This window comes from Lissotriton vulgaris, unplaced genomic scaffold (assembly GCF_964263255.1).
Source record: "Lissotriton vulgaris unplaced genomic scaffold, aLisVul1.2 SCAFFOLD_211, whole genome shotgun sequence".
NCBI classification, from domain to species: Eukaryota; Metazoa; Chordata; class Amphibia; order Caudata; family Salamandridae; genus Lissotriton; species Lissotriton vulgaris.
In genome coordinates, this window is record NW_028251874.1 from 1592229 (window position 1) to 1619171 (window position 26943).

Consider the following 26943-nt stretch of genomic DNA (forward strand, 5'->3'; position numbering starts at 1 on the left):
GGGTAGTGGAAGTTGTTACGCCTGCTCCTCTGGGCTACCTGTCAAACTATAAATGAGGGGGACATTCTTCAAATGTAACTCAAAATAGACGGGCTGGATTCAGAGTGTGGTGGACAGGGCACTCTATCAAAAACGCAACTAAGAATTATATCAACCAAACCAATGGTCCACCCACCAGCCCTGTTTAGAGGTGGACGGATTGTCAGCCTTTAATCAGAAATCCCATTGGGTCTGTCGATGGAAAACTTCTTCCGAAGGAGAAAGGGCTTTCGAAGAAAACCCATCAGACATTAGATACAGAACCTTAAAAAAATGTTTTAAATGTATTTGACAAATTCATGTTTAAAGCCCTTGTATGGCAGACTGCTTTCAAATACTAAACATTCTGTGGTATTTTTATGGATTATTAACAAGAGTAGTGCCAGGATACAGACATATTTTCAGCACCTCTCACTCTGAGAGAAGGCACACTGGCGAGAATAGTCCCCGCTAATACCACCTGCGGCAGACTCCTGCTGAAAGCAGTCATGCTATTGAGACTAGGCCCCTCTAATGCCATGTGCGGCAGACTCCTGCTGAAAGCAGTCATGCTTTTGAGACTAGGCCCCTCTAATGCCACTGCGGCAGACTCCTGCTGAAAGCAGTCATGCTATTGAGACTAGGCCCCTCTAATGCCGCCTGCGGCAGACTCCTGCTGAAAGCAGTCATGCTTTTGAGACTAGGCCCCTCTAATGCCACCTGCGGCAGACTCCTGCTGAAAGCAGTCACGCTATCGAGATCAGTTGACCACTCTAGGGCTAAATAAACTAGGCTCTTTGCTGACATCACAAATTATCTTTATAGTTTAGGAACTAAATCACATTTAAGATTTCCTATACAATCAACAGTCAAATACCATGTATTAAAATAAATGTGTTGTTTTATTACATATCAAAAAACATACATTTCTTAGTAATAAGAAAAATCTAGTCATGATTGTGTACATTTCATAGCATCATGATTGTTCTTGCTGTATCATAATTTAGTTCATGTAAATGTTAAAGTAAATCCTGGTACCCACCTTTGTAGTGTGGTTTCAAAAAGGCTCTTGGATGTCCATACATGGGTGGTGTTTGGATGTTTGGTTATGTATCAGCAAATCAGATCTATAAATTACTGGGTTTCAAATGTATTATGCCACTAATGGCCGTACAAACCCCTTGTTCCTGAATATAAATTGTTCAGTTTAGAACTTGTTGCTGTTGACGTGAAAGTAAAGTGAGTTTGACCCTGGAGCAAACCCCTGTAGCGTGTTATGTATAGGATGGGTGTGCTGAAGAGCAGTCTTGTTGCTGTTCCTCAATGGCTGGGTGGTGGTGGTGGTGGTGGTGATGATGATGGTCGGCAGCAGGAAGAACTTCCCAGACTCAGCACTTTGTTAAAATGAACTCAGTGTAAAGCATTAGTTTCTACTATCTTTGGCTACTGAAGATGTATCTTTTCTTCTGATGTGCACATTATATCGGTGAACTCCTTCCTCTACACAAGGCTGGGCTATCAGAGCACTGTATTTGGCAGCTCCAGCAACACAAAAGCACCTTACAGATGATTCAGAATGCTACGATCTATCTTATTTGAGGTCTGAGGATGTCCCAACTGCATTACAAAGTTTCACCGTTTGCTCACGAGGCAACACATACTTTTTATGCCCATTCATTCACCAGCAGTTTATAAAACAAGGGTATCTTTTTGCTTGTTATGTTATGTTAAAGGGTTTTATAAAGCGCTCAGTTGCCCCAACAACGGGCATAACAGCGCTAAAATGTCACTGCCATAAGCAAGCCATGAAAACCTAGGAGGCAATTATGCAGGGAAGAGGTGAGTTTTGATGTTTTACGGAAAAGAGAATGTTTTTGAATGTTTCTAATATGTGCACGGAGGGAGTTCCAAAGCTTAACCGAGGAACAACCGCTAGATGCTGGTCCTTGGAGCGCAGCTGACGGGTAGGTCTATAGGATGCCATGAGGGTAGCCAGAATAGCAGGAGATTAGAGAATCATGAGTCTGTGGGCAATACAGAGAGTCTCGGATGCATTTCTCCACCGGCAGCAAATGTAGTTTGCGGATGGAACTAGCGATGGAGCAGATTCTCGGCTGACAAAGGAGGGCCCGGGCTGCTACATTTTGTGCCTTTTGTAAACACAGTATCTCTGCCCTATTGGTCCCGATATATAGGGAGATCACATAGTTCAGTCTAGAGAGTACTGTGGCCTGAATGATTACCTGACGGATGGTAGGGTCGAAGAAACCCAGCAAAGGATTAAGCCCACGTAGGAGCCCGAAACAAACTCCAGCTACTACCTTAGTCTGGGTTTGAAAAGAAGGTCTATCCAGACTCCTAGATTTTTTACTGCCGTTTTAAGAGCCGGCAGAGGGCCCAAAGAGGACGGCTACCAGAGGTCACTCCACAGATGGATATCTTTGCCCACCACCAAGATCTCCAATTTGTTGCCATTGAGCTGAAGACAATTGGCCGTTATCCAATCTGCAGTAGCTGCCCAGAGTCGTCAGATAATGCCACTACCAGCTGTGTGTCATCCGCGTAAGATACCACAGCTAATCCTCTGCTCTTGGCCACTGTTGCCAGAGATTGGATATAGATTTAAAAAGAGTTGGGCTTAAAGCTTGTAAATGAAAACCTGAATATCATTTGTATCAAAACTCAGTATCTTTTGTGTTCCTTTACTTATGAATCCAGATTTCTTTTCCAGTGCAAAGGATCAAGAAATGTAAAGCAGCGAGTCGATATTTCTGGATTCCAAGAGCTGAATTATTTACTGCTCAAGATTCAATCTTTACCTAATCGTCAAGCTTTCAGAAACCTATTAAGAACTAAACTTTTCAAATGCTTTCTCTCTGATCAATAATGTTGCCATCATGCACGGATTTTGTCCTTTCACCAGTTAGGTGTTAGTTGGGTGATTCTCTGTAAATAAGAAAGGTCTAAAATATATTCATATACAATTAATCTGGCCGTGAATCATTTACAGTCAGTGGTGAGCCAGCAAATTTCCCAAGGCTCCAGCTTGATATTGGACACCTCTGGGGAAGTGCCACTATGGTGGGTGCTTTAACAGATGCATGTGATGATCGAAATGAGCATCTATTGCCCCGCGTCAGGGCTTCAGAAGTAAATGTTGTGTACTGCAAGTACTATTTCTCACAGTTACAGGTCACAATTTACTTTTACTTCTTCTGCCTTTGAACGTTGTTCTCTAGCAGCTGTCATTGAACCGGTTGTTGCACAAAAGGACCAAACACCAAAACCAGCTAGGAATATTCTCCAGTCTGTGCTTGTTAAACTTGTTCAAGTGTGTTGTGTTTATAGGTTTTATCACTAATCCCTGAAGTTTGTTGAAAATCCTTCCCACAACTACTTCCAAATCCACTGCAATGGTATGGTTTCTCCCCTGTATGTGTTTGCTGATGTCTTCGTAGAATTGATAATCGACTGAAGCTCTTCACACATTCACTGCACTGGAACGGTTTTTCCCCTGTGTGTGTTCGCTGATGTCTCCTGAGATGTGATAACTGACTGAAGCTCTTCACACATTCACTGCACTGGAACGGTTTTTCCCCTGTGTGTGTTCGCTGATGTCTCCTGAGATGTGAGGAATAAGTAAAACTACTTCCACATTCACTGCACTTGTATGGTTTTTCCCCAGTGTGTGTTCGCTGATGTCTCCTGAGATGTGAGGAATCAGTAAAACTACTTTCACATTCACTGCACTTGTATGGTTTTTCCCCAGTGTGTGTTCGCTGGTGGCTCCGGAGGGTTGATAAATGACTGAATTTCTTCACACATTCAGTGCAATGGTATGGTTTTTCCCCAGTGTGTGTTCGATTATGTTTTTGTAGGTCTAATAAGCGACTGAAGCTCTTCACACATTCACTGCACTGGAATGGTTTTCCCACTGTGTGTGTTAGATGATGAATCCTGAGATTTGAGGAATAACTAAAACTACTTCCACAATCATTGCAATGGTATGGTTTTTCCCCAGTGTGTGTTCGGTGATGTGATTGGAGATGTGATAACCGACTGAAGCTCTTCACACATTCACTGCACTGGAATAGCTTTTCCCCTGTGTGTGTTCGGTGATGAATCCTGAGATTTGAGGAATCACTAAAACTACTTCCACATTCATTGCAATGGTATGGTTTTTCCCCAGTGTGTGCTCGCTGATGTCTTTTGAGTTGTGATGAACGACTGAAGCTCTTCACACATTCAGTGCAATGGTATGTTTTTTCCCCTGTGTGTGTTTGCTGATGTCTTTGGAGTTGTGATAACCGACTGAAGCACTTCACACATTCAGTGCAATGGTATGGGTTTTCCCCTGTGTGTGTTCGCTGATTATCTTTTAGGAGTGCTAACTGACTAAAGTTCTTCATACATTCATTGCATTTGCACGTTGCTTCTCCTGTGTGTATTTGCTGATGGCTCTTTACCAGTGATGACAAACTAAAGCTTTTGCTGCATGTGTATGATTTTCCTTTCTTGGTCAGTGTCTCTCGGTCGGGTTTATATTTGCCTGCATCCCATGACTGCTTTTCCTGAAGAGCTAACATGGTTGATAAAGCACGTGTGTTATTCTCACATTCCCTGTATGTGTGTGGTATTTTGGATGCTTGATTTCAGATTTCACAATGAAATACAAAACTCACCAACTACATATATTATAATTGTGGCAAGTACATTTCTTTATAGGTGGGTATGTCTTTAGATTACATAATGGGTTTGCATGTTTATGGGTAAAGATTAGTCTTCCTTCAGGTCGATGCAAATTGGGACAGTCTGTTGTAGATCAGAGACCCTCTCTTTCCTTTATCCTTCAGTTGTCTGGCTCCACTCCATTGTGCTTTTTTCTTGCTCCTTATGTTTGGCCAGAAAGAGATTACAATACACCTAGCACGCTGCATGGTGGTCTGCCATCATTACAGGAAGCAGAGCAAAGCTGGATCCACCTCATACCGAACACATGATCAAAGCTGATGGTGGAGGCCTGTTTATTCAGGAGGTGGTTTGTCAGTGCTGTTGCCTTAATTTTCTAGAGGTCATTTCTTAGTCCTGTTGCGTGGAGGTGCACAGCTCAGGCTCTTGGATCCACTGAATTGCTCTGGACTGCTTCTTCCAGGATCTATCAGTTTATGTTCAGGTTCCTCAGTCTCTGACTGTGCAGATCTTTTCCTGAATATTGGAGCTCATTTTTTGTAACCGTTTTTTTTTAGATTTGCACGATTACTGTCATTATTCACGATCATTTGTGCATTCAAGGCTGGTTTCCTATTGGATGTAAAGAGATTTAAAATCACTAAATGGAAATGTAAGAGAATGGGAATACACAATATTTAACTAGTTGTATACGATATCTCTTCTTTACCACTTTTTAAAGTTACCAAGGGCTATTTCACCATACACAGATATTTAACTAAATCATCCATTGAACATGTCACTCTTACCTAATTCAGAAAAGGAGGTGATTTTCAGAGTAACTTAGTACAGAAAGAGCACTCACGGAGCGCCCTCTTGCTAGAAGTACAGCTTTACGAAGACGTACATGGCTAAGATTTCATTTAAACAAGAAGTGATTGTGGAAAAAGAGATGGACCAGGATGTGCTGCTGTCACTTCAGTTTCAGTAAGTGTATAACAGCAGTAACCCTTTCAAGAACTAAATGACAAAGAAAACTCTTCATGAAGTATATAATAAAGGTATCGCTTCAGGAATTATATAATCAAGGTAACGCTCTAGGAAGTATATAACAAATGTAGCTCCATTCACACTCTTCTTGACAATACTTTTCAGTTCACACTGGAGCAGCTGAAGTTCCAACTCCTATCTTTACTTTTCTGTTTGTTAAGTTATCTTTGCCACATTCCTAGGGATGGTTCAAGCATTTGTTGGAAGATTGCAGCATTTATTATAGAGATTCCATCACAACCAGTAATATACCTGCGATATCTCTGCTGCCAATACATGTCTGCTTTTTGTCTTTTTCTACCATATCATGGTTTCTGACAATTTTTTGCATTTGGTGTAATGATGCTTCTCTGTCGGTGGATGGAGCATTGGAAGAGTGGGACAAGATGTCCGTTGCTTGAGGGTGAGTGCAGCATTTACACCCCTGCACATTTCTTACATTCAGCTTTACCATACTCCCTGTTCATCACCTTCCATACTCCCTTATGTCTGTGTACTCGCTCAGCAGGGTTCATTGACAGCTAAAGCAGGGGAGTGACTCGATGCACACAGCAGACATCAGGTAATGGTCTGATAGTCAAATGCCATGGTTGGCAGGACAAGGATCACAAGCGTAATTAGAGAAGCTCGCCCAGGGCATACAAACGGAGGAGGTGCACAGGTAGATGCTTATGTGGTACAAACAGAGGAGGCGAACATGTAGGTACACGCTCCTTTATTTGGGTCTGTTTCAGGCCTTTACTGGGCTGGGAATTGGTGTGCACTGTCTCTTATTTCCTCTGCAGATAATGGCACTTACTGCATGGGTAAAACCACTTTGACCCTTTACAAGAAAGGAGCAGAGCCTTAGAATGCACAACACCGGGAGACCTCCTGCCTTGAGGGGAAGGTGAGGGTCCAGGTGTCAGACAATATCAGCAAGGGACATAAAAGGATCCTAAGAAAAACAGCGGCAGAAAGGCGAAATGATCAGCCTAGATGGAGAAGAGCCGGGTCTTCCACTGTTTCCGAATCAGTAAGTGATATTGAATCTTTCTAAGGTTAGGGGGCATAGAATTCCATCTGGTCAGAGCTAAGACATGAAAGGAGCAACCTCTCATTCTGGCTCTGCTATGATGAGGGATGTGGGCCAGGTTTAGATTAGCGAAGCGCAGTGTAGTGTTCTGGAGGGCATATAAAATTGCAGCTAGGCTGGGTACTCCTTGGATCTCAGTTTTTTTTGGAGTTAAGTTTTAAACAGTTGTCATGCATCCATCTGGGCAGCACTGTGTTAGACTCGGCATCTTTTGGTGTGTTTCCCCCGAGTTTTTGCTTTCTGCCCTCTTGGTTTTGACTTTGTTTTTGCTGGTATAACGTTTCTGCGCGCTTTTCGCACTGCTGATCAGTGGTAAAGCGCAGGTGGTCCTGTGGTAAATTGTGTTATGATTGGATGTGTGACTTACTTGTCAGTCCCCAGTAACAAGCACTGCGGGTGCCGGGGCTTGTGAGCCCACTGCTACTCGTAGGCCTGCAGCACGGATTGTGCCACTCGCGTACGTAGCCCGAGAAAGGTATAAGTGAAGGAAGTTTGGTAGGCCTGAACTCAGCCTCTAAAGACACAGCCTTTAGCGAGGGTGCCCTTTTCATTCTGAGTTCATAAAGGCCACTTTTAGAAAGTGGGTATTATTTTTCACAACCAATTTTATTAAGCAAATGATCATCGCAAATGTGGCATCCCCACACATCGAGAGCACCACAACAAAATCAGTTCAGCAATTACACAGGCAGCAAATAATAGAGCAGATTCAGAATAGGCTTAGTATAGAAATTCCCCAAAACCCTACCCTAACCCCCAACGCTACCTCCCCCCCGTTCTAAGAACCCCCCCCCCCCCCACCCCCCCCACCACACGTGTACATATAGCAACAGGGAAGAGTCATATGTGGGTGTAATTCCACCAGGGCGTTACGGCTGCGGACCAAGATTGTCACTGCGATCAGATGTCCTCCTCCTGCTCCGCCGGGGGGTCCAAGGACAGACCACGGTAGTCGGCCCAACGCTTCCAAATTTTGTAGTGTTTGCGCGGACAACCCCTCGCCTCAAATATCGGTCCCTCCAGACCCATGAAATAATCCAGCCCAGCCTTCCACGCCGACAAGGGGGGAGCCCTCACTGACTTCCACGCTCGGGCCAGGTCCCGCTTAGCCACGACCAACCCCAATAGCAACAAGTGGCGCTTATAAACATTACCACCAATCCCTTCCATGATATGCAAGAGGCCCAGCCGGTGAGTACGGGGAAGATCCCAGCCCAGGACCTCAGCTAGACAACTCCACACGCCCCTCCAGAACCCAGTCAATCGGCCACACGACCACACCGTATGCACCAGAGAGGCAGGCACCACTCCACAGCGCAGGCATTCCGAGGACACAATCAACCCAGCCTTCCACAACCGCTCACGGGTATAATAGGCACGATGCAGATATTTGAATTGGATCAGCTGGAGCCGGATCGCAATGGCGGTTCCACGTGGGGATTCCAGTGCCTCCCTCCAATCGTCGTCATCAAGGGGGCCCACATCCACTTCCCACGCCTCCCGAAGGGAGTGTAGGGTGGAGGAGCAATGAATTACAAGTGTCTGGTAGATCCTAGAGACCTTCCTGTCCCCCAGGTCCCCCATAAATACCTTGGCCTCTACTGGACTAAATTCCGGCAGGGAGTCGAGACCGGCGATGCTCGGGGCGAGGGCATGCCGCAGCTGGAGGTAGCGGAAGAACTGGGACTGAGGCATTTGGAACTCTGCACGGAGCTCCTCGAAAGATTTGAGGGTGGTGCCCGACACAACCTGGCCCAGCTGAGTAATCCCAATGGTCTCCCAACCCTCAAACCCGGTCAGGGCCGCCAGCTCCGGGAGCAAACCATTGTGCCAAAGCGGCGTCTCAGCCGTCAACCTGCCCCACCATCCCATGCGGCGCAATGACTGTCGCCACACCGCAAAGACCACTCCGGTGACCGATGGCAATGCACGACGTAAGCGAGCGGAGTAAAGAATTGTATGGAGCGTGTGGTCGCCCATGAGCAACCGTTCCAGGGCATAAGCCGGGTCTCTTCTATCACCATACCACCAATCATTTAGGACCAGCAGGTGGGAAGCCTGGTAGTAAGAGAGGAGGTCCGAGGTGGCCAGGCCACCACTGTATGTGGACAGAAAGCACGTCTTCAACGCCACTCTGGCCGCACCACCACCCCACAGGAAGCGGCCCAGCACCGAGTTAACCTGACGGAACCACTCCAGGCCAATGGGGTATGGGAAGTTCTGGATTTGGTACAGGAGCCGCGGAAGCGCCACCATCTTGAAGATGGCCGATCTCCCAAAGATAGTAAGCGGCATTCTAGCCCAGGTCTTAACATCAGCCTGAACCCGCTCCCACACCGGCAAGACTCCACGCGCCCAGGCCACGGCCCGCGACTCCGATAGAAAAACTCCCAGATACTTTAGGCCATCCGAGGCCATTCGCAACTCAGCAGCCCAGGGGTCAGCAACCACACCACCGCCCAGCACCCACAGGGTCGATTTGTTCAGGTTAAGGTGAAGGCCCGAGACCCCGCCAAACTCCCGCATGATTTCCAGAACTCGGGGGCCCGATCGCCGTAGGTCCGTAAGGAAGAGGAGAACGTCATCCGCATACAGTGCAATCCTATCCACCAGATCCTCATTCCAAACGAAACCACGCAACCGGTCATCCGCTCGTATCCGCGACGCCAGAGGTTCCATGGCAAGGGCAAACAGGTACGGGGACAGCGGGCAACCCTGCCGAGTACCACGACCCACATGGAAGCGCCCAGAGGTAGCACCGGCCACGCGGACCGAGGCCGTAACGTTGGTGTAAAGGAGACGAATGTACGACAGGAAGACCGGCCCCAGGTTGAGGCGGGCCAACAGTGTGAACAGATATGCCCAGCTCACCGAGTCAAAGGCTCGGTCCATGTCCGCTAGGAGGAGTGCCGCTTGCTCATCTCTAGCCCCCATAGCATCCACCGCCACCTGCGCCCGCCGAATATTATGTCGAGTGGCCCTGCGAGGCATGAAACCAGCCTGATCGGGGTGCACTAGGCCAGCCACGTGGGGCAGGAGGCGGATTGCCAAGGCCTTAGCCAGAACCTTGGCCTCAATGTTGAGGAGGGAAATCGGCCTGTACGAGTCATGCCGGTCTGGTGCCCTGCCCGGCTTCAAAAATACCACGATTTCCGCATGTCGCCAATCTGGTGGCAGCTCTCCCCGAGCCCGCGCCTCCTCCAGAGCACAGCGATAGTGGGGCCCCAGCTGAACGTGAAACCTTTTGTAGAATTCACTTGGGTAGCCACTCGGGCCGGGCGCCTTACCCGCGTTCAGTTGACCAAGAGCCTCTCCGAGCTCCTCAGCCGTAAGCGGGGCGTCCAGTGCGGTTCTGGTCTCATCGGGGACGGCTTGCGGCAGTAGGTCGTCAAGGTACGCGGAGATCTCGCTCGCCTCTAAACGATCCCGGGGAGCGTATTGCGCCTCGTAGTAACGGGCAAAGCTAGCCGCCAGCAAGTCCGGGTCGGTCATGACCGACCCGTCATCCGCGGTAAGGCCCGGCAACACTAGGGGCTGGAAGGTCGCCTGGCACAATCTATGCAGCATAGTACAGGACTTGTCGCCCCACTGATACACCCTGCTGCGCGTGGCGAGCCACGCCTGCCGGGCTTCTTCATAAAGAACAGAGGCGTATGCTTGCTGGGCCTGCAAGAGCTGCCTCACAATGCCCTCGTCGCTCCCAAGCCGGCCACGCTGCTCCAGCTCCTCCACGCGGGCCGCGGCGGTCACAATGGCCTCCCGATGTTGTCGTCGAGCAGCCACGCACCAAGCTATATCCACGCCCCGAAGCGTGGGTTTCAGCGCCTCCCACACCACCATCGCACTCACATCTCCAACCAAGTTCTCGCGCCAGAAATGATCAATCGCCACACGCAGGTGATGCACATACTCAGGCCGCTGCAACTGCCAAGAGGACATCCGCCATCGAAACGGCTGTCTCGCGGTGGGGAGGGTCATGGTAGCTAGGACGGGGGAGTGATCTGACAGGCCCCTGGGAAGTATCATAGCATCCTTAACCCGACTCAGACAGGCACCCGGCACAAACAGATAGTCCAGTCTCGAGAAGGACCCATGCACCGCCGACACATACGTGAATTCACGCACAGCAGGATGAAAGTGCCGCCACACATCAACCCAGCCCAGGCCACTCGCAGTCGCACGCAGTTTGGTGGGGGCAATAGTGGGGGGGGGATCCGACACCACAGGCGCCCGCCTCAGACGATCCAGGCCAACATCCATAACCTCGTTCCAGTCGCCCCCCACCATGGTGAGGACCTCCGGAATCTCATCCCACAGCGCAAACAGCCGCTCAGACAAAGCCCACTGCAGAGGGGGGGGGGCATATACGCTACCAAAAACCACTTGTTCAGCACCCAACCGGCCCTTGATGAAAATATATCGGCCCTGTGGATCAATCCACTGCTTGTCATGCACATAAGCCAACCTGCGGTGCACTAAGATAGCCACCCCCCTAGAACCCCTGGTAAAGCCCGCATGGTACACCTGCTGAAACCCGAACCTCTGGAGGCTAAGGGCCTTAGAGCCCAGCATGTGAGTCTCTTGAAGCAGCAGCACATCTACCATCTCTCTCTTCCCCCAGCGCAGCACAGCCCCACGCTTAATTTTGTCCAGCATGCCCCTCACATTCCACGTCACAACACGCAGGGTCTTTTGAGGAGGTACAGTCGCAGTATCAGCCATAATTAAGACCGTGTCCAGCATCCGGCCCCCGGCCCCACCCTGGCACACCCCACAAAGCAACAAAATCAAAAGCCAAAGACACGTGTGGTCCCACCCTCCCAACCCGAACACCCAGTACCCCAAAACCCACCTGGCCACCTCCGGCCCCGGCCTCCCCAACCCCCAACAAGAACACAACCCCCCCCTGCACCCCACTCCCCCCACCCCAATACCTCAGAAAACAGTGAAGTATCTGTCGCGGCATGGAGAGACCCGGGTCCAGAACAGAGAACCCAAGGCCCACCATACCAATGGATCCCAACACCCCCGTTAACACTCACTCACCACCCCCCCAACAACACCCACTACTCGTGAGGGTCTAAGGCCCATAAAGGCCGCCACCCGAGCCCCGCAGTGGCTCTACCCAGGGCCTCAGAGTGTTTTAGAAGCATACAGAGAAGCTCAGGCAAATTCACATGGAACAGTCTCACCAGTCGGTCCATGTCGGGCAACACCAACAGCCAGGCACCACCAGAGTTCAACTGCCAGCATCAGAGTGTTCAGAGTCAATTGTGCCGTTTGTCTGCGTCGCACTGGCGGAAGCTGACCGTTTCTTAGACCTGGACCTCCGATGCCGTCCTTTCCGGTTGGTGCGGTCCGTCCGCTCCGGTGACGATCTCTGGGACCCGCCAGGATCCAGCCCCGGCTGGGCATGGGGCCGAAGTCGCACCGTCTCATCGGTCCAACGAAAAACCTCCTCGGGTGTATCGAAGAAGTGTGTCCGGGACTGGTGTACTACCCGCAGGCGGGCCGGGTACAGGAGAGAGTATTGAAGCTTCAGGCCCCGCAACTTAGCCTTGGCGGCCACAAAGGATTGTCGCTGCTGCTGAACCATTTTCGTGTAATCCGGGAAGATCATTATGGCATGATTCTCATATGTAAGCGAGCCCTTGGTCCTCGCCTCCCGCAGTATGGCATCCCGGTCATGATAATTCAGCAGCCGAGCAATGACCGGCCGAGGACGTTCCCCCTCAGGCGGCCGCTGAGTCAGGGCCCTGTGCGCCCGCTCAATCACAAAACACGCCGACAGCGTCCCCTCTGGGACCCAGCTCTCCAGCCAGTGAGTCAGGAAACGTTCCATGCCATCCTTCTCGCACCGCTCCGGAAAGCCAATGAAGCGGAGGTTATTTCTCCGTGCGCGCCCTTCGGCATCCTCCACGCGGGCCGCAAGCGTCTTCTGGACGCACTCCACCTCCGCCATTCGTTTCTTTAGGGCGCCAATGTCTGTTTCGGTCACCGACACTCGAGATTCAGTCTCAGTGATCCTCGCCACTGCGTTCCGGAGGTCCTGGCGAAGCAGTGTAACATCCGCCCCCACCGCCCCTATTTTAGCGTCCAGCATGTCCCGGGATTGGGTAATGGCCGCCAGGATTGCAGCGTTGTCTGGCCCTGATCCGCCACCTCCACCAGACGCCCCGGCGCCACCACTGGGCCCGGCAAACTTGTCCATGGGGCCCTGCTTGGGCGGGCCCCCTCCGCCACCCCTGGTCATGGCCGCTCACGGACACAATGGATCAGCACACTGGACTGGACAGGTAGGTTCCGCAGGCCCGGGGCAGTGAGACCACAACAAGAAGCTCAGGACCACGTTCGGACAGCGGGTCCGGTATCCGCACAGGAGGGGCGGCGGGTCAAGACGACTCCAGCGGCACGACACACAAGGCTCCGGACCAGACCGGTCCCCACGATGCCCACAGGTACCTCCAGGAGCCAGAGGGGGCAGGGCACCTTCAGTAGTATCCTTATGTAGCGGCGCCCCCAGGCTGCAGCAGTGCCCTCATGCGACAGTGGCCCAAGAATACTGCAGTGTCCCCACGTAACGGTGGCCCGGTAATGCAGCAAGGTCCCCACTCACCAGTGGCCACCGGGTGAAGCACTCGGCCAAAGTCTGCGCTGTTGACGCCGCTCGCAGCGGCGCGCCCACTGCCACCTCTCGGCTGTCCCAAAATCGAGGTCCCGGCCCACAGCCAGCCACCAGGCCGCCGATCGCCGTCAGCGCCACAGGGTCCCCGAGGGAATGGAGCCGCCAGAGCCTGGCACCGGAGGAATCAGAGCCACTCACGGACCGACGGCGCCCGCCCGGCACCAACCACGGGCTCAGGATCCAAGCGCTGCAGGGACGTCCGGGATCCGCACCACAGATGGCACCCACAGCCGCGCTCCGACAGCCGCCGCACGGCGTCACCAAAATCGAGGTCCCCGGCTCGCGGCCAGCCACCAGGCCACACACTGCCGTCGGCGCTTCAGGGTCCCGGCGGAGACAGAATCGCGGGATCCCGCCACCGGAGAGGACAGGACACACTCCGGAGTCAGCAAGACTCGCCAGGGATCTTCTGCGGGCTCGGGGGCCAGGATAAATGTCGCAAGGAAGTTCGGGCCGGCGGGAGCTCTGCTAAGCTGCGACCGCCATCGTCGCCCGTCAAGCCACGCCCCCAAGTGGGTATTATTTTGCTCAGTCATCCCATGTGCCCCTATGGAATGTGGATTGCCTGTCTGGTTTTTGGACGACAGATGGCTAGGGAGCATGGGTCTCCCGATAGTTTAGGTAGGTCAGGAAAAGGCAAAATAGCCCTGAGTTACGACGGGGGAAGAGGGAGGAGATTTCCTTACACCTCAAAGGGCCTGGTCTGCCTCTGACAAAGCCGTCTCCACTCCTGCCAGGAATTCACGCAAGAGAAGGCCCAATTGGTTCTGGCTGGACACCCGCTGCCTTGCAGGTCAAAGGATTTTTGTGGACAAATCCGGGGTCCCAGACCCCTGAACTTTAGAACTCATTTGGATCAAGAAGACTGCACAGAAGGAGAGCCGAAGAAACTGTCAACCAGCTCAGCGAACCCCAGCCAGGCCGCCGACAACCTCACGAAGTGGATCAACAACTGTGCGGACGAACTCGCCCCACTGAGGACCCCGCCTAGCAGACCCGGCAGCAAGAAGGCCCCTTGGTTCACCGACGAACTCATGAGCTCCAAGAAGAACTGCCGAGCCCTCGAGAAAGCCTGGAGAAGGGAACCAACACCGGACAACATGACCGCCCTCAAGCTTGCCACCCGGAAGCACCACCAACTGATCCGCGCCACTAAGAAAACTGCATTCAAGGACCGGCTGGACAACAACGCACACAATAGCAAGGAACTCTTCAACATCGTCAAAGAGCTCTCCAACCCCAACGCCGGAAACAACGACATCACCCCATCGCAAGACCTCTGCAACTCCCTCGCCTCCTACTTCCACAACAAGATCGCGGACATACACAACAGCTTCAGCACTCAACCGACGCACGCCACGACCGAACCACCGCCCCCCACCACCACCCTCCGCACCTGGACTCCGATCAGCACCGAAGACACCATCCACATGATGAACTCCATCCACTCCGGATCTCCGACCGACCCCTGCCCTCACCACATCTTCAACAAGGCCGACGCGGTCATCGCACCCCACCTGCGGGACATCATCAACACCTCTTTCGACACCACCACCTTCCCGGAGAGCTGGAAGCACGCCGAACTCAGCGCCCTACTAAAGAAACCTACAGCGGACCCCACCGAACTCAAGAATTACCGCCCCATCTCGCTCCTCCCGTTCCCAGCCAAAGTCATCGAGAAGACCGTCAACAAACAGCTGGCCGCCTTCCTCGAGACGAATGGATCCCTCGACCCCTCACAGTCTGGCTTCCGAGCCAACCACAGCACCGAGACCGCCCTCATCGCTGCCACCGATGACATCCGAGCCCTGATGGACAACGGAGAAACAGCGGCTCTCATCCTCCTAGACCTCTCCGCGGCTTTCAACACTGTCTGCCACCGCACCCTAGTGCAGCGCCTCAGCAACGTCGGAATCCAGGAGAAGGCACTGGAATGGATCATCTCGTTCCTCGCCGGAAGAACACAGAAAGTCCGTCTACCACCGTACAAGTCAGAGGCCACCGAAGTCATCTGCGGCGTCCCTCAAGGATCCTCGCTGAGCCCCACCCTCTTCAACGTATACATGAGCCCCCTCGCAGCCATCGCACGCCAACACAACCTCAACATCATCTCCTACGCTGACGACACCCAGCTGATCCTCTCCCTGACCAACGACCCCGCCGCCGCCAGAGCCAACCTTCACGAAGGGATGAAAGACGTAGCCGAGTAGATGACGACCAGCCGCCTGAAACTGAACTCAGACAAGACGGAAGTCCTCATCCTGGGTTCCTCGCCCTCCGCCTGGGACGACTCCTGGTGGCCCTACGCCCTGGGCAGCGCACCCAAACCGACAGACCACGCACGCAACCTGGGCTTCATCTTGGACTCCTCCCTCACCATGACCAGACAAGTAAACGCTGTCTCCTCGTCATGCTTCAACATCCTGCGCATACTACGGAAGATCTTCCGGTGGATCCCCACCGAGACAAGGAAGACGGTCACCCAGGCCCTCGTCATTAGCCGACTGGACTACGGCAACGCCCTCTACGCCGGAACCACCGCCAAGCTCCAGAAGAGACTCCAGCGGATCCAGAACGCCTCAGCCAGACTCATCCTCGACATCCCACGACACAGCCACATCTCCGGACATCTGAGAGACCTGCATTGGCTCCCCGTCAACAAAAGAATCACCTTCCGCCTCCTCACCCACGCACACAAAGCCCTACACGATCAAGGCCCTAGCTACCTCAACAACCGCATCAACTTCCACGTTCCCAAACGACATCTCCGATCAGCCAACTACGCCCTCGCCGCCGTCCCCCACATCCGGAGAACGACAACAGGAGGAAGGTCCTTCTCCTACCTGGCCGCCAAGACCTGGAACTCCCTCCCGACCGACCTGCGCCTGACCCAAGACCACCTCTCCTTCAGGAAGAAGCTCAAGACCTGGCTATTCGAGCAGTAGCAGCACTCCCCCCCCCCCCCCCCCCCCCCCAGCGCCTTGAGACCCTCCGGGTAAGTAGTGCGCTATATAAATGTCTGTGATTGATTGATTGATTGATTGATTGCCCTGTAACCCCAGGTCAGTGAGAGAAGTTAATATTATTACATGTGAGACAGTGTCGAAGGCCGCACTTAAATCCAGAAGGTACAGAGCCTGGGATTTGCCAGCATCTGCTGTACAGCAAAGGGATTCAATAACTGTGAAAAGAGCAATTTCGGAGCTGTATGATCTAAATCCATTTTGCGAACAATCTAATATTTCATTATGTTAAAAAATGTTGGTTAAGAGATTGTTTACATGTTTCTTCACAACCTTGGACAGAAACAACAGAACAGAAATGGGTCGATAGTTTTCTGGCTGAGTGGCATCTAGTGCAGAAAGGGATAACCTTGACATGTTTCCATGATATTGATACTTCTTCAGTGGCTAATTCTAGAAATATGGGTGTGACGCTCTACTGAAATTGAAAAATATAATCAGGTTTAAATGGGTTATCCGGAGATCCAGATTTCACTTGACGCATTAAGGTGTAAATAGAATCTGTGTCAAGTAGAGCCAATTGCTCCAAGGTAGCCCATTGAGAGTGGTAGGTCCCTGTCTCAAGAGAGACAGGTTTGACTCTTTTCCCACCCCTATTAAAGTAAAGATAAAGATCATTGACCAAGCTTGTTGCAATGGTTATTAGAAGCTTTCGCTAATCCAGGACTGGAGGTGAGTTTAATCAGGTTGTTCACAATAGAGAAGATTTCCTTATAAGGCTTACAGTTGTTTTTGATTTATCTGCAAATAATTTGACATGCGCTCTTTCAATCAGTTTCTTGTAGCATTTAATAGCTCTCATGTATTGCATTCATACTGCAGCATCATAGGATTTATGCCAAGGGCGCTCTCGTACTTTGAATCCTAAGGGCGTAACCACAACAGATCCAAGGTTCACTCTCTCAAACTCAGATTCCCTTTCCAGTGCCTCTGGGACTGCAGCTGCTTCTAGGCCCCCATCCTTTAATGCTGGTTGTTAGATTTGGGGGTGTCTAGTTGGCAGAGGTAGGTACCTTTGATCAAATAGGGACCCTTGCGTCTAGTCAGGGTAAGGGGCTACACACCCAAAATAACCCCTGCTCACCTCCTTGGTAGAATGGCACGAGCAGGCAGGCATTTCTCAGCGGCAGTGTGTAAAGCATTTGTGAACACATACAGTAGTACAGTGACACACTACAGATGGACAGCACACAGGTTGTATATCAAAAATAAGTATCTTTATATAGACTTAACACAAGACCAAAAACGACAAAAATCCACAATACTGTACTTTAGAATGGTAGAAATAGCTTAGTTCTCTTTAGATGGTAAATGCAACACTTTACGTTACCTTCAATGTACCTTTGGATGCGTAATGCTATACAACAAAAGAGTTGCAGGGAAGGTGATGCGTCTGTTCCTTACACGCAAGAACAGTGATGCGTCAGTTCCCTACTGCTGCGTAGGGGACGGTGATGCGTGTAGAGGTGATGCGTCGGTTTCTTACTGCGCTTCTGTGGCGATGCGACCCGCAATGCCGTGATGCGATGAGGATCCAATGCAATGAAACAAAATGCGTCTTCTTCTTGATGCAACATCCATGAGGCGATGCGTGCACGCCTGACAGCCGTGCGGCATCTCAGTGAATCTTCTGAGCCGCGACAGGCCCTGTGACATGTTTCTCTGGTGATGCGACGGAATCTGTTGCAACGGCGACACTCTTCTCCGTTGATGCGAGGCACTTCGGTGATGCAATGAGACAGCGGCAACCGCGGCACCCTTCTTCAGTGATGCGACGACAGCAGCGGCGACACGCTTCTCCCGTGATGCGACGGCGTATGCTGCAACGGCGACACCCTTCTCTGGTGATGCGAGGCGCTTCGGCAAAGCGACAGTGGTGGCACCCTTCTTCAGTGATGCGAAGACAGCGGCTGTGGCGGCATCATGCTTCTTCTCCACGAGTCGTGCTTCCAGCTCCCAGCGACACGTAGTCTCTCCGAAGGCCCAGCACAACAGCAGGCACTTCAAATTCCCAGCAAGGGAACTCAGGGGAGCTGGTTCGTGGAGTCTGTTTTCCCAGAGACTTCAGGAGGAGAAAAGCTCAATTTCCAAGTCCTTGGAGATCCTTTACAAGTTGAAGAAAGTAACACAAAGTTCCTTTCTACTTTATTTGGTAGTCAGGCAACCACTGCATACCAATCCACCAAACAGCACTCAGCTTAGGGATAGTCTCCTCCTTCAGTTTCTCTCTGGTTCCTCTCCTCAGCAAAGGTTCTTCCTGTTTCCCAAAAGTGATCTACATTTCTGGGCTCTGAGTCCCCTCTTTTATACACCTATTTTCTTTGTTCTCTGAAGGCAGAGAGTGTCTGTACCTAGTCCAAACCAGATCTGGTCAGTCCTGAAGCACTTTGTTGACAGTGTGGGCCAGGGACATCAGACGCACCACAGGAGGTGGAGCCAGCATTGTGGAAAGCAGGAACAGCCCTATTCAGGTCCCAAGGTCATCCCCATTTCTCACTCTACATGCAGATGGGTGTATTCAGCCCTGTGCTGACTCACCCTGTCTCCTGGAACCCTCCAGTCCCTGTCACTCAAACTCCAGACAAGGAATACACAACCTAGCAGAGGCAGGCTTGGATAGTTAGGCAAGAAAATACCTACTTTCTAAAAGAGGTATTTTCAAACACAGAATATTAAAACCAACTTCACTAAAAGATGTATTTTATCATTCTGAGTTCAGTAATACGAAACTCGAATTTCTTCCTAGTTCCCTGAGTCAGGTAGGATTACAAAATGTTATAATCAATCTGCCCATTCTGGCCTATGGGGAACAGGTAGCCTTGCAATAGTGAAATACAAAAATGGCTGTAATTCACTATTAGGACATGCCACACACATCAGGGCATGGCCTACCTTTTACCTACAATCGACCCTGCCCTAAGGCCTACCAAAAGGGTGACTAATATGCAGAAAAGAAAAGGTTTAGGGGCTGGCAAGTGGGTGCACTTGCCAGTCAACCTGGCAATACCAGACTGCACACAGGTTCTGCAATGGCAGGCCCAAGACACACTTTACAGGCTGCTTCTGTGGGTGGCACAACCATTGCTGCAAGCCCACCAGCAGCCCTGGGCACACACAGTGCACTGTACTAGGGTTTGGCAAGTAAACCAAGTAGGCCAATCATGGAGTAACTAATCCATACATTAATTTATAATAGGCAGAGCATATGCACTTTAGCACTGATCAGCAGTGGTAAAGTGCCCAGAGTCATATATAACCAACAAAAACAGGTCAGACAGAATACAGGAGGAAGGCAAAAAGTTCAGGTATGACCCTGCAAAAAGGGCCAAGTCCAATACTGGTTCTCTCTGCTACAAAATTGGTTGCAGACTTGAAGATTGATTTGAATTTTAGCAGCCTGGTTATTGCATCACAAATGTGACAGATATCCCAGTCCATCTTACTACAATTGTCACTGGATTAAATGCACTTCTAATGTGGCGGGCGGGATAATCGTCATGCTTGTGAGAGAGTAACCTGTCCACCAAAATCTAAATGAGACCCTTGGTGTATATCATGTCCAGTGTCATTTAAGTGTCAGACCAAGCAGAGACCACCATCAAACCGTCCCCCTTTCAGCTAGTCACTGGTAGATCAATTCCGAAGCCAATACCTTAGAGCAGAACCAAACTAAGCGCAGAGTCCAGCTCCGAGGCCTAAGGTAATGAAATGTATCTATATCTCTCTGAACTGACCAAAACTTGCAGACTCCTCTCTAAACAGGTTACCCAAAGGAAGGCGGTGCGCACCTCCGTGGGTCTACTCTACACCATACCGCAGCCCGGGGACCGAGTCCTGATCCACAACTTTCATCGCCATGGGAAAGAACGCAAGTTTGAACAGCTCTTCAAAGTAGTCTTTTCAACCCCCAAATCGGTCAAGGTCAAAGGGAAAGAGTCATGGTACCACTTGCCAGATATTCGCTCATCACTACAACAACCATCAAAGGAGTCATCATTACAAACTTTTTCTAATATAAACTATTTACACTTTGGGGACAGAAGCTCCCGTGGGGCTTCCACTGGACCTTGCGAACACTTTTCAGATAGGAGCGCCCCAAGGGCTACCCCCGGATATTACATCGACTCTTTCATATCCCGACTAAAAATATTCACTGTAGGAGAGTAGGATCTGCTTACTATGGTTACCCCCATTTTTTGCTGGTGTTTCACTGTTTCTCGACTTTAGTCTGGCTGGGGCCCTGCTATTCAGTACCCCAGCCGAGCTGCTTCATCTCTAAAATTATTGCATGTACTTTAGGTACACTCCAGATTGGTTACTGGGATACCCTTGTGAGTCCCTAGTATATGGTACCTTAGGTACCAAGGGCATAGGTACCCCAGAGGCCTACCAGGGGCTGAAGCATGTATTATGCCACCGCTGGGAAGCCTTCCAAAATGGCACCATAGGTCTGCTACTGCAGCCTGGGTAAGGTGGTGCATGCACCCATTACCAAGATATATGCTACCTATATCTACATTTAATCACTGACACACTGTCACTCCTATGGCAGGCCTTATGAATCCTGAATGCAGAGTGCTTGGTTTTGTGTGAGAGGGTGCCCATGCATGAGCTGGACCCCTCTGCAGCTTTCGGAGCCTATTCTCTGAGGCGGTTCTGTGATGCAGCCAGACCATATACTCTTAAGTGCATTATAATCTCGCGGTAAATGCTAACTTTTGAATGGCTGCTTGGAAACATGTCATGTTTGGTGTCAAACATTTTGGAATCCTACCCCACTCCCCCCCCCCCACCCCGGCCAGTCCTAGTTTAAAAGAACCCTAGCATCACAAAACGGATGCTGCAGCCACAGACACAGGTCTGACCTCCTGCTGCTTGACGAAACTCCGGCAGGGGAGGCCTTGGCAATATGTTTTCTGTCACAGGGAGGTATAACCACTTCCCAGGCAGGCTGTAGTGTATTGGGGTTGGGTGGGTACATTCAGAGAATGCTTTTCAGACAGTGCTGGGGGCACACTTGGTGTCCATGTGCACACCTCTGTTCAAACCAGTTGCAGGGGCACCCAGCCCCTGCTCTGGTGCGAAACTGGACAAAGGGAAAGGGGTGTAACTACCCCTTTTCCTAGACCCTCCCATAGGTGGGTCCCCAGAGTATGTCCAACCCCTTTCTTTAGTATAAGTAAGGGACCCCTGGCAACAGGACTTTAGATTACACCTGGATGAAACTCCGATACATATATCCTGGAATTTCGACATTCTACACGACTAGAAGACGGAAGAATCTCCCTTGGGATCAAGGAGTGACTCCCCTGTTCAAACAAGCACCAAAGAAGCATCTTGCTGGTCTGCATTTTCGAAGCTCCTGCTGAAATTCGAAGTATTTGCGACTCAGGACATAGACTTCCAGACTTCTCTGAGGCCGACACGAGATCCCAGTAAAGCTGAGACCTTCAGCCCTCACAAGTGACGTGGGACCGGAACTCCTAGACACTGTGCACATTTGCTAGTACATCGACTTCCCGAGCTTTCCTGAAGTTGTGCATTGGGCTACCTGTAGTCCTAGCCCAGAGTACCATCTGCACCGAAGATTGTGGGCCTACACTCCAAAAGTGTTCCGTGAGCCCGCTTCTAGCATTTCTGCTCGAGGCCGATGCGCGATCCCTGGTCCGTTGACTGGTGGGTCCCCATGAAGGTAACTCTACTTTCCTTTGGGCTTCCCAGGTTGCTCCAGACATGCCCTGACTCCCCACCAAGTGGTGACTCCCTCAGACCATGCTGGTCTGCACCAAAGCCAATCTCTGCTTTTAGCATGGGTTGCTGTTGCCAAGGCTTGTTGGGTCCAATCCGGAAACCGACACCGCAGCACTCGACATTCTTCGTGGGACAGCTCGAATCCAGTACCTGGTTGTTGTTGACGCCTCCTGGTCCTCGTGGCTGAAGACGCAGCGTTACCTTCTTCACTTCCAAGTACCCGACATCGGTGGGCGTACGCTCATCGCCTTCCTGGTCACTGGCAAGTGACCCAGACTCTGTCCCCTCTGCTTTCAAGTTCTTCACATCTCTGATCCAGCCTTGGAGTCACCTGGACACTTTCCACTTGGACGCCAGCAGCACTTTGCAGCAGATCGCCATTGAAATCGACGGCGAAACCCAACACGAAAAGACACCCAAGCATCCGGCTTCCCGGGGTGAGCTAACTCGAGTACTCCGGTGCTCCTGTGGGTGTTGACTCTAGAACCTCCTAGTTCTAAGGGGTTTGCTCTAAGTCCTCTTCTAAGTGTCCATTATCTCTAAAATTCCAACAGCGACTTTCCCATAGAAGTTAATGGTGATTTGCTGCTGTGTTCCCCCGTGGGTCCCCTGTGTCACTACCTTGGGTGGTTCCTGGTGGCCCCAGGAGTTCTACAGGCTCTAGGCCTGGTCTCCATGTCAGTCGTGGTTCTTATACCACTTTCTTAATATATGGTTTGGTATGCCCCTAGGGCACAACGTATATTATGGTAATTTACTGTGTGCTAATTAAGTTTACTGAATGTACTTTTGCCTCTAGCCTCATAAAGAGACTAGAGGGATGTGTTTAGAATAAATACATATATTTTATATATATACATGGTGTGGTTCTCCTTTCATTTGGTCATTCACAAGATTATAGACTGGTAAAACAAGCTGCTTTACATTCCTTCAGGACTTAGCCTGAAGGTTGCTCTCCACAGCTAACACTAGGATAGCTTTCTATAAAGGTTGTTTTAAATTTACCATCAATAAGGGTCCTTTGAACTGGTGCAAGGTGCCCACTCGAATAGTGGACAGCATATGCCAGGCCAACTTCTCACATTCACTTGTGTATTGTTTTTTGCCCTATGTGCTTTTATGTTTCTTCAGCTATGAGTCACAGTACAGGAACAGGACAAGTTTCAGCAAAGGAAACCAGGTAAAGTGGTCCAGCTTGTGCCTCAGGATCTAAACCATTTAATATAGAACTTCACCACATACAACGATTACATAGCACACTACTACAGCACACCTGGTGTCAACACATGATTTCAGTGGGGAGCAAAGCATCTCCCCAACTCCTGCTATGTTTGCTCATTCACACCCCATGCAGTGGGTTCAGACTATACCTGTCCCAGGAGGTACCGCCCAACACAGCCTCATGCTGAATAAAAGCCAAACTCCAGCCCAACACTATAGCACCACAGGAAGTCACAGTGAACCTAGCCAAGTACGATATCAAACCTGAACTCCTTTACACCATGACACAGCAGGATGAGATCCAACCCAATGTAGACAAACTCAAGAAAAAGGGGCAGACATGGTCTTAGAACACAGGGCCTATACCCAGCCTCTATAAGGGGTTCACAAGTCCTCAGCCCGTGCAATAACGTGTCTGCACAAGTACCAACCTGTGGACCAAGGCTAGCCCTTAGTGTAACTGGAGCTGTGTTTATGAACATCATGTGGAACCCCAATGTTCAATTCACCTGCAGAGCCATCAATTGGGGGAACAAAAGTGACAACAGGTCCTGTGGAGTCAGGTTGAATGACACTTTCCTGACCTCATGCCAAGACTCTTGGAAATCAGAGGTAGGAGTTACACATGGATAGAAGGTAAGAGGAAACCCAGTATAGTCAGGAAGCTACCAGTGTATTCCTTGTGTTTTAGGGGAAGGTGACAATACCCGTTGGGGTGAAAGAGCAAAATGCAAGAGTATAACCGATAATAATGATATGCAGTGGGGCACATCCACCTTGATGGATTACTAATGGTAATGCAGTGACCACGCCTACACCCAGCTGGGCCCAGACTGGAGAGGGGTCTGCTCACTGGTCACCGTCTACATGCCAAAATTGGTCATACCCGGAGAAGATCTTTCTGCACTGCATCCCCACCGCATCAGCAAAGGCACCACGCTTCTACACCAAGTATGCAAAAAAAAAGGTCAGCAGAATACTTTGGATTAGGATTAGGATTGAATCCTAGATCCAAAGCTATAAAGTTGGTTCAAGTATTGGTACCACTAAACAGCACATTACACCTATAACACTTGAAGACTCATTCACGTCAAACTTAAATCAAATTTATAGCTCCTAAAATATAATTCAACTTTTGGCAATCTACAAATAATGTTCATTACATTTCTTTTCGTGGCCATCTTTTAGAAATCTCATTCCCTCCCATACAATTTTCTTTCTTTCATATTTTGTCCGATATCTATTAATTACTTTACTCCACCCTTCGTGTGTTTTCTCTCTGTATCCCTCTGATTTCTTTTCTCTGGCCTCTTCTTGCTTTTTCTGCTCGCTCATCTTGTTCTCCCCTTCCTGCTGAAGTGACAACTAGAGCAGAATGACTTCAAAAGTCTCTTGGAATCCTTCATGTACGCTTCATATCCGAGCACAATCCTCATCAACACACCGTTGACGAGAGAGCGCAGCAGCCCCTTGTAGCATTGACATACAAGTAGCCTTGGGTGCTTGTGGCACTCACACATTTGGAAGTCGTGCTGAAGTCTCACTCAAACCTGTCTAATTCTTCCAAACTATGGGGAAGAACTAGAACTTCACATGTGACTTTGCTCAGACATCTGCCGTGTGACGAGTAGCTCCTGACTATTCTGCACAGAGCAGACCCTCTTACAGCCAGAGATCCTAAAGATTCCTGTACAGAGAGGAGAGGCCAAGAAGAGTGACTGACAGTCCCGCCAACATCTGCTAAGACAGACGTCCTGCAAAAAGACTCACTGTAGACGCACCTCATAGACACACACACACAGCCTGCAAAGACAACTCTACCCTGTTCAAATGCACACACATCCAACCTGCAGATGTACATCAAAAACACAGACATGTATGTTCCACTGCTTGAAAGGTCTCCGACCTGGCAGACCCAAGGTCAGTGCGCGCACACACACAATCCCTGCAGCAGACACATAACCTCTGCAGCAGATAATGCTGTTAGCCAACTTATGCCGCTGGAACCTATTGCAATGACTGAGGTTTTACCTAGATTGAGATATGAAAACAGGGGCCAAGGGGCATGGGGCAGCACAGAAACCGTTCAGCTGCCTGGGGGACAAGCTTCGGGCACAGGGGTACAGTTGGGCAAGTCAACAAACTGATAGTGAGAGCCGAGCAAAGAGTGTGCACAGATTTCTCATAGAGCGCTAAGATGCAGTGCAATGTGAACAGATTTTTCACAGTGCAGTAAGATGCAATGCAGTGGCACAAATTCCTCATAGTGCATTAAAGTGCAGTGTGCACAGATCTGTCACAGTGCATTAAGATGCAGTGCAGCGTGCACAGATTCCTCTTAGTGCAGCAAGATGCAGTGCACATATTCCTCACAGTGCAGTAAGATGCAGTGCAGCATGCACAGATTTCTCATAGTGCAGGGAAATGCAGTGCAGTGTGAACATATTTCTCACAGTGCATTAAGATGCAGTGCACAGATCCTCTCTTTAAAACAAATGATGACCACAAACACCCCCAGGGTCGGACGGAAAGGCCCCCAGAGGTCCCCGGATAGAAGAGCCGGGCTCCTGGCAGAGAGTTCTTTCAGGATCATTCAGTCTATTTCTACAAACACAGCACAAGGTGCTGACAATCTCCTACCTGAGCAGAAACCAGTGAAGACATTTCCAGGCTCTCTCCTCCTCCTATGGCTGGGGTGGGGCAAGTACAGACTAGGGGTCTGGGGTAGGAGGGGGGGTCTACGAGGGTCTGAAGATGAAGATAACTGCATAGAGGGCCAGGACATCCTTCCTCCACTGCAACAGGCTGGACACAGACGGAGAGGCCGGAAATGATGTCAACATCTGCTGCTGGTGCTGTCTCTGCCACCGCTGACCTGAAACAGGAAACCCTTTTCCCTTTCATGCAATGTGCTCAGTGGATTCGTCTCAGGAGGCGATGCGCGCCCTCTGCTGGCCACTTAAAGAACCTTCACATCCAGTCCCTAGGAGTGAATATACACAAATAAGCATTTTGTGGCAAGAAATGTCTAGATTTTTAGATGTCACAGAAATAAATGTTTTTAAGAAACACACAGTCCACGTCCTTGGTTGCTGCTTTAAAAAACAATTTACAGCTTCACTTCACATGAGCATTTTCAAAACACTGATGCAGAGGACTAAAGAGTATTTACAGAAAGTTGTCAACTGGAAGCAAGTTTATATTTCATTTAATATTTGAGAATATGTGTTAGTGGTGCAAATAAACTGGGCATCTTATTCATTTTTTCATTTTATTATTTAAAACGCTTTATTTATTGGGTTTTTCAAATGCACATCATGATACATAGCAAAGTAAATAGAGAAAAATACCATTCAATTTTATGCACCAGACCAAATACAGCATGGCATAAGTCATATGTCAAAGCGAAAATTAAAAGAACAGACTTTTTCTAATCTTCCTGTGTTTTTGGG

The 26943-nt window shown here is 50.0% G+C and overlaps 1 protein-coding gene across 1 annotated transcript; it reads right to left on the reverse strand.

Moving 5' to 3' along the window:
• Positions 1-1010: 1010 nt before the first annotated feature.
• Positions 1011-26213, reverse strand: LOC147662730 (uncharacterized). The gene is made up of 2 exons (XM_086950943.1): positions 26132-26213; positions 1011-5319 (listed from the first exon to the last, which is right to left on the reverse strand). The coding sequence occupies exon 2, from the start codon at positions 4602-4604 to the stop codon at positions 3336-3338; it is 1269 nt and encodes a 422-aa protein (XP_086807069.1). The 5' UTR covers positions 4605-5319; positions 26132-26213; the 3' UTR covers positions 1011-3335.
• Between the last annotated feature and the right edge of the window lie 730 nt (positions 26214-26943).

Bases quoted from the DNA above. Each gene is read 5' to 3' on its own strand.
- LOC147662730 (XM_086950943.1), bottom strand. From the start codon at position 4,604: ATGTTAGCTCTTCAGGAAAAGCAGTCATGGGATGCAGGCAAATATAAA.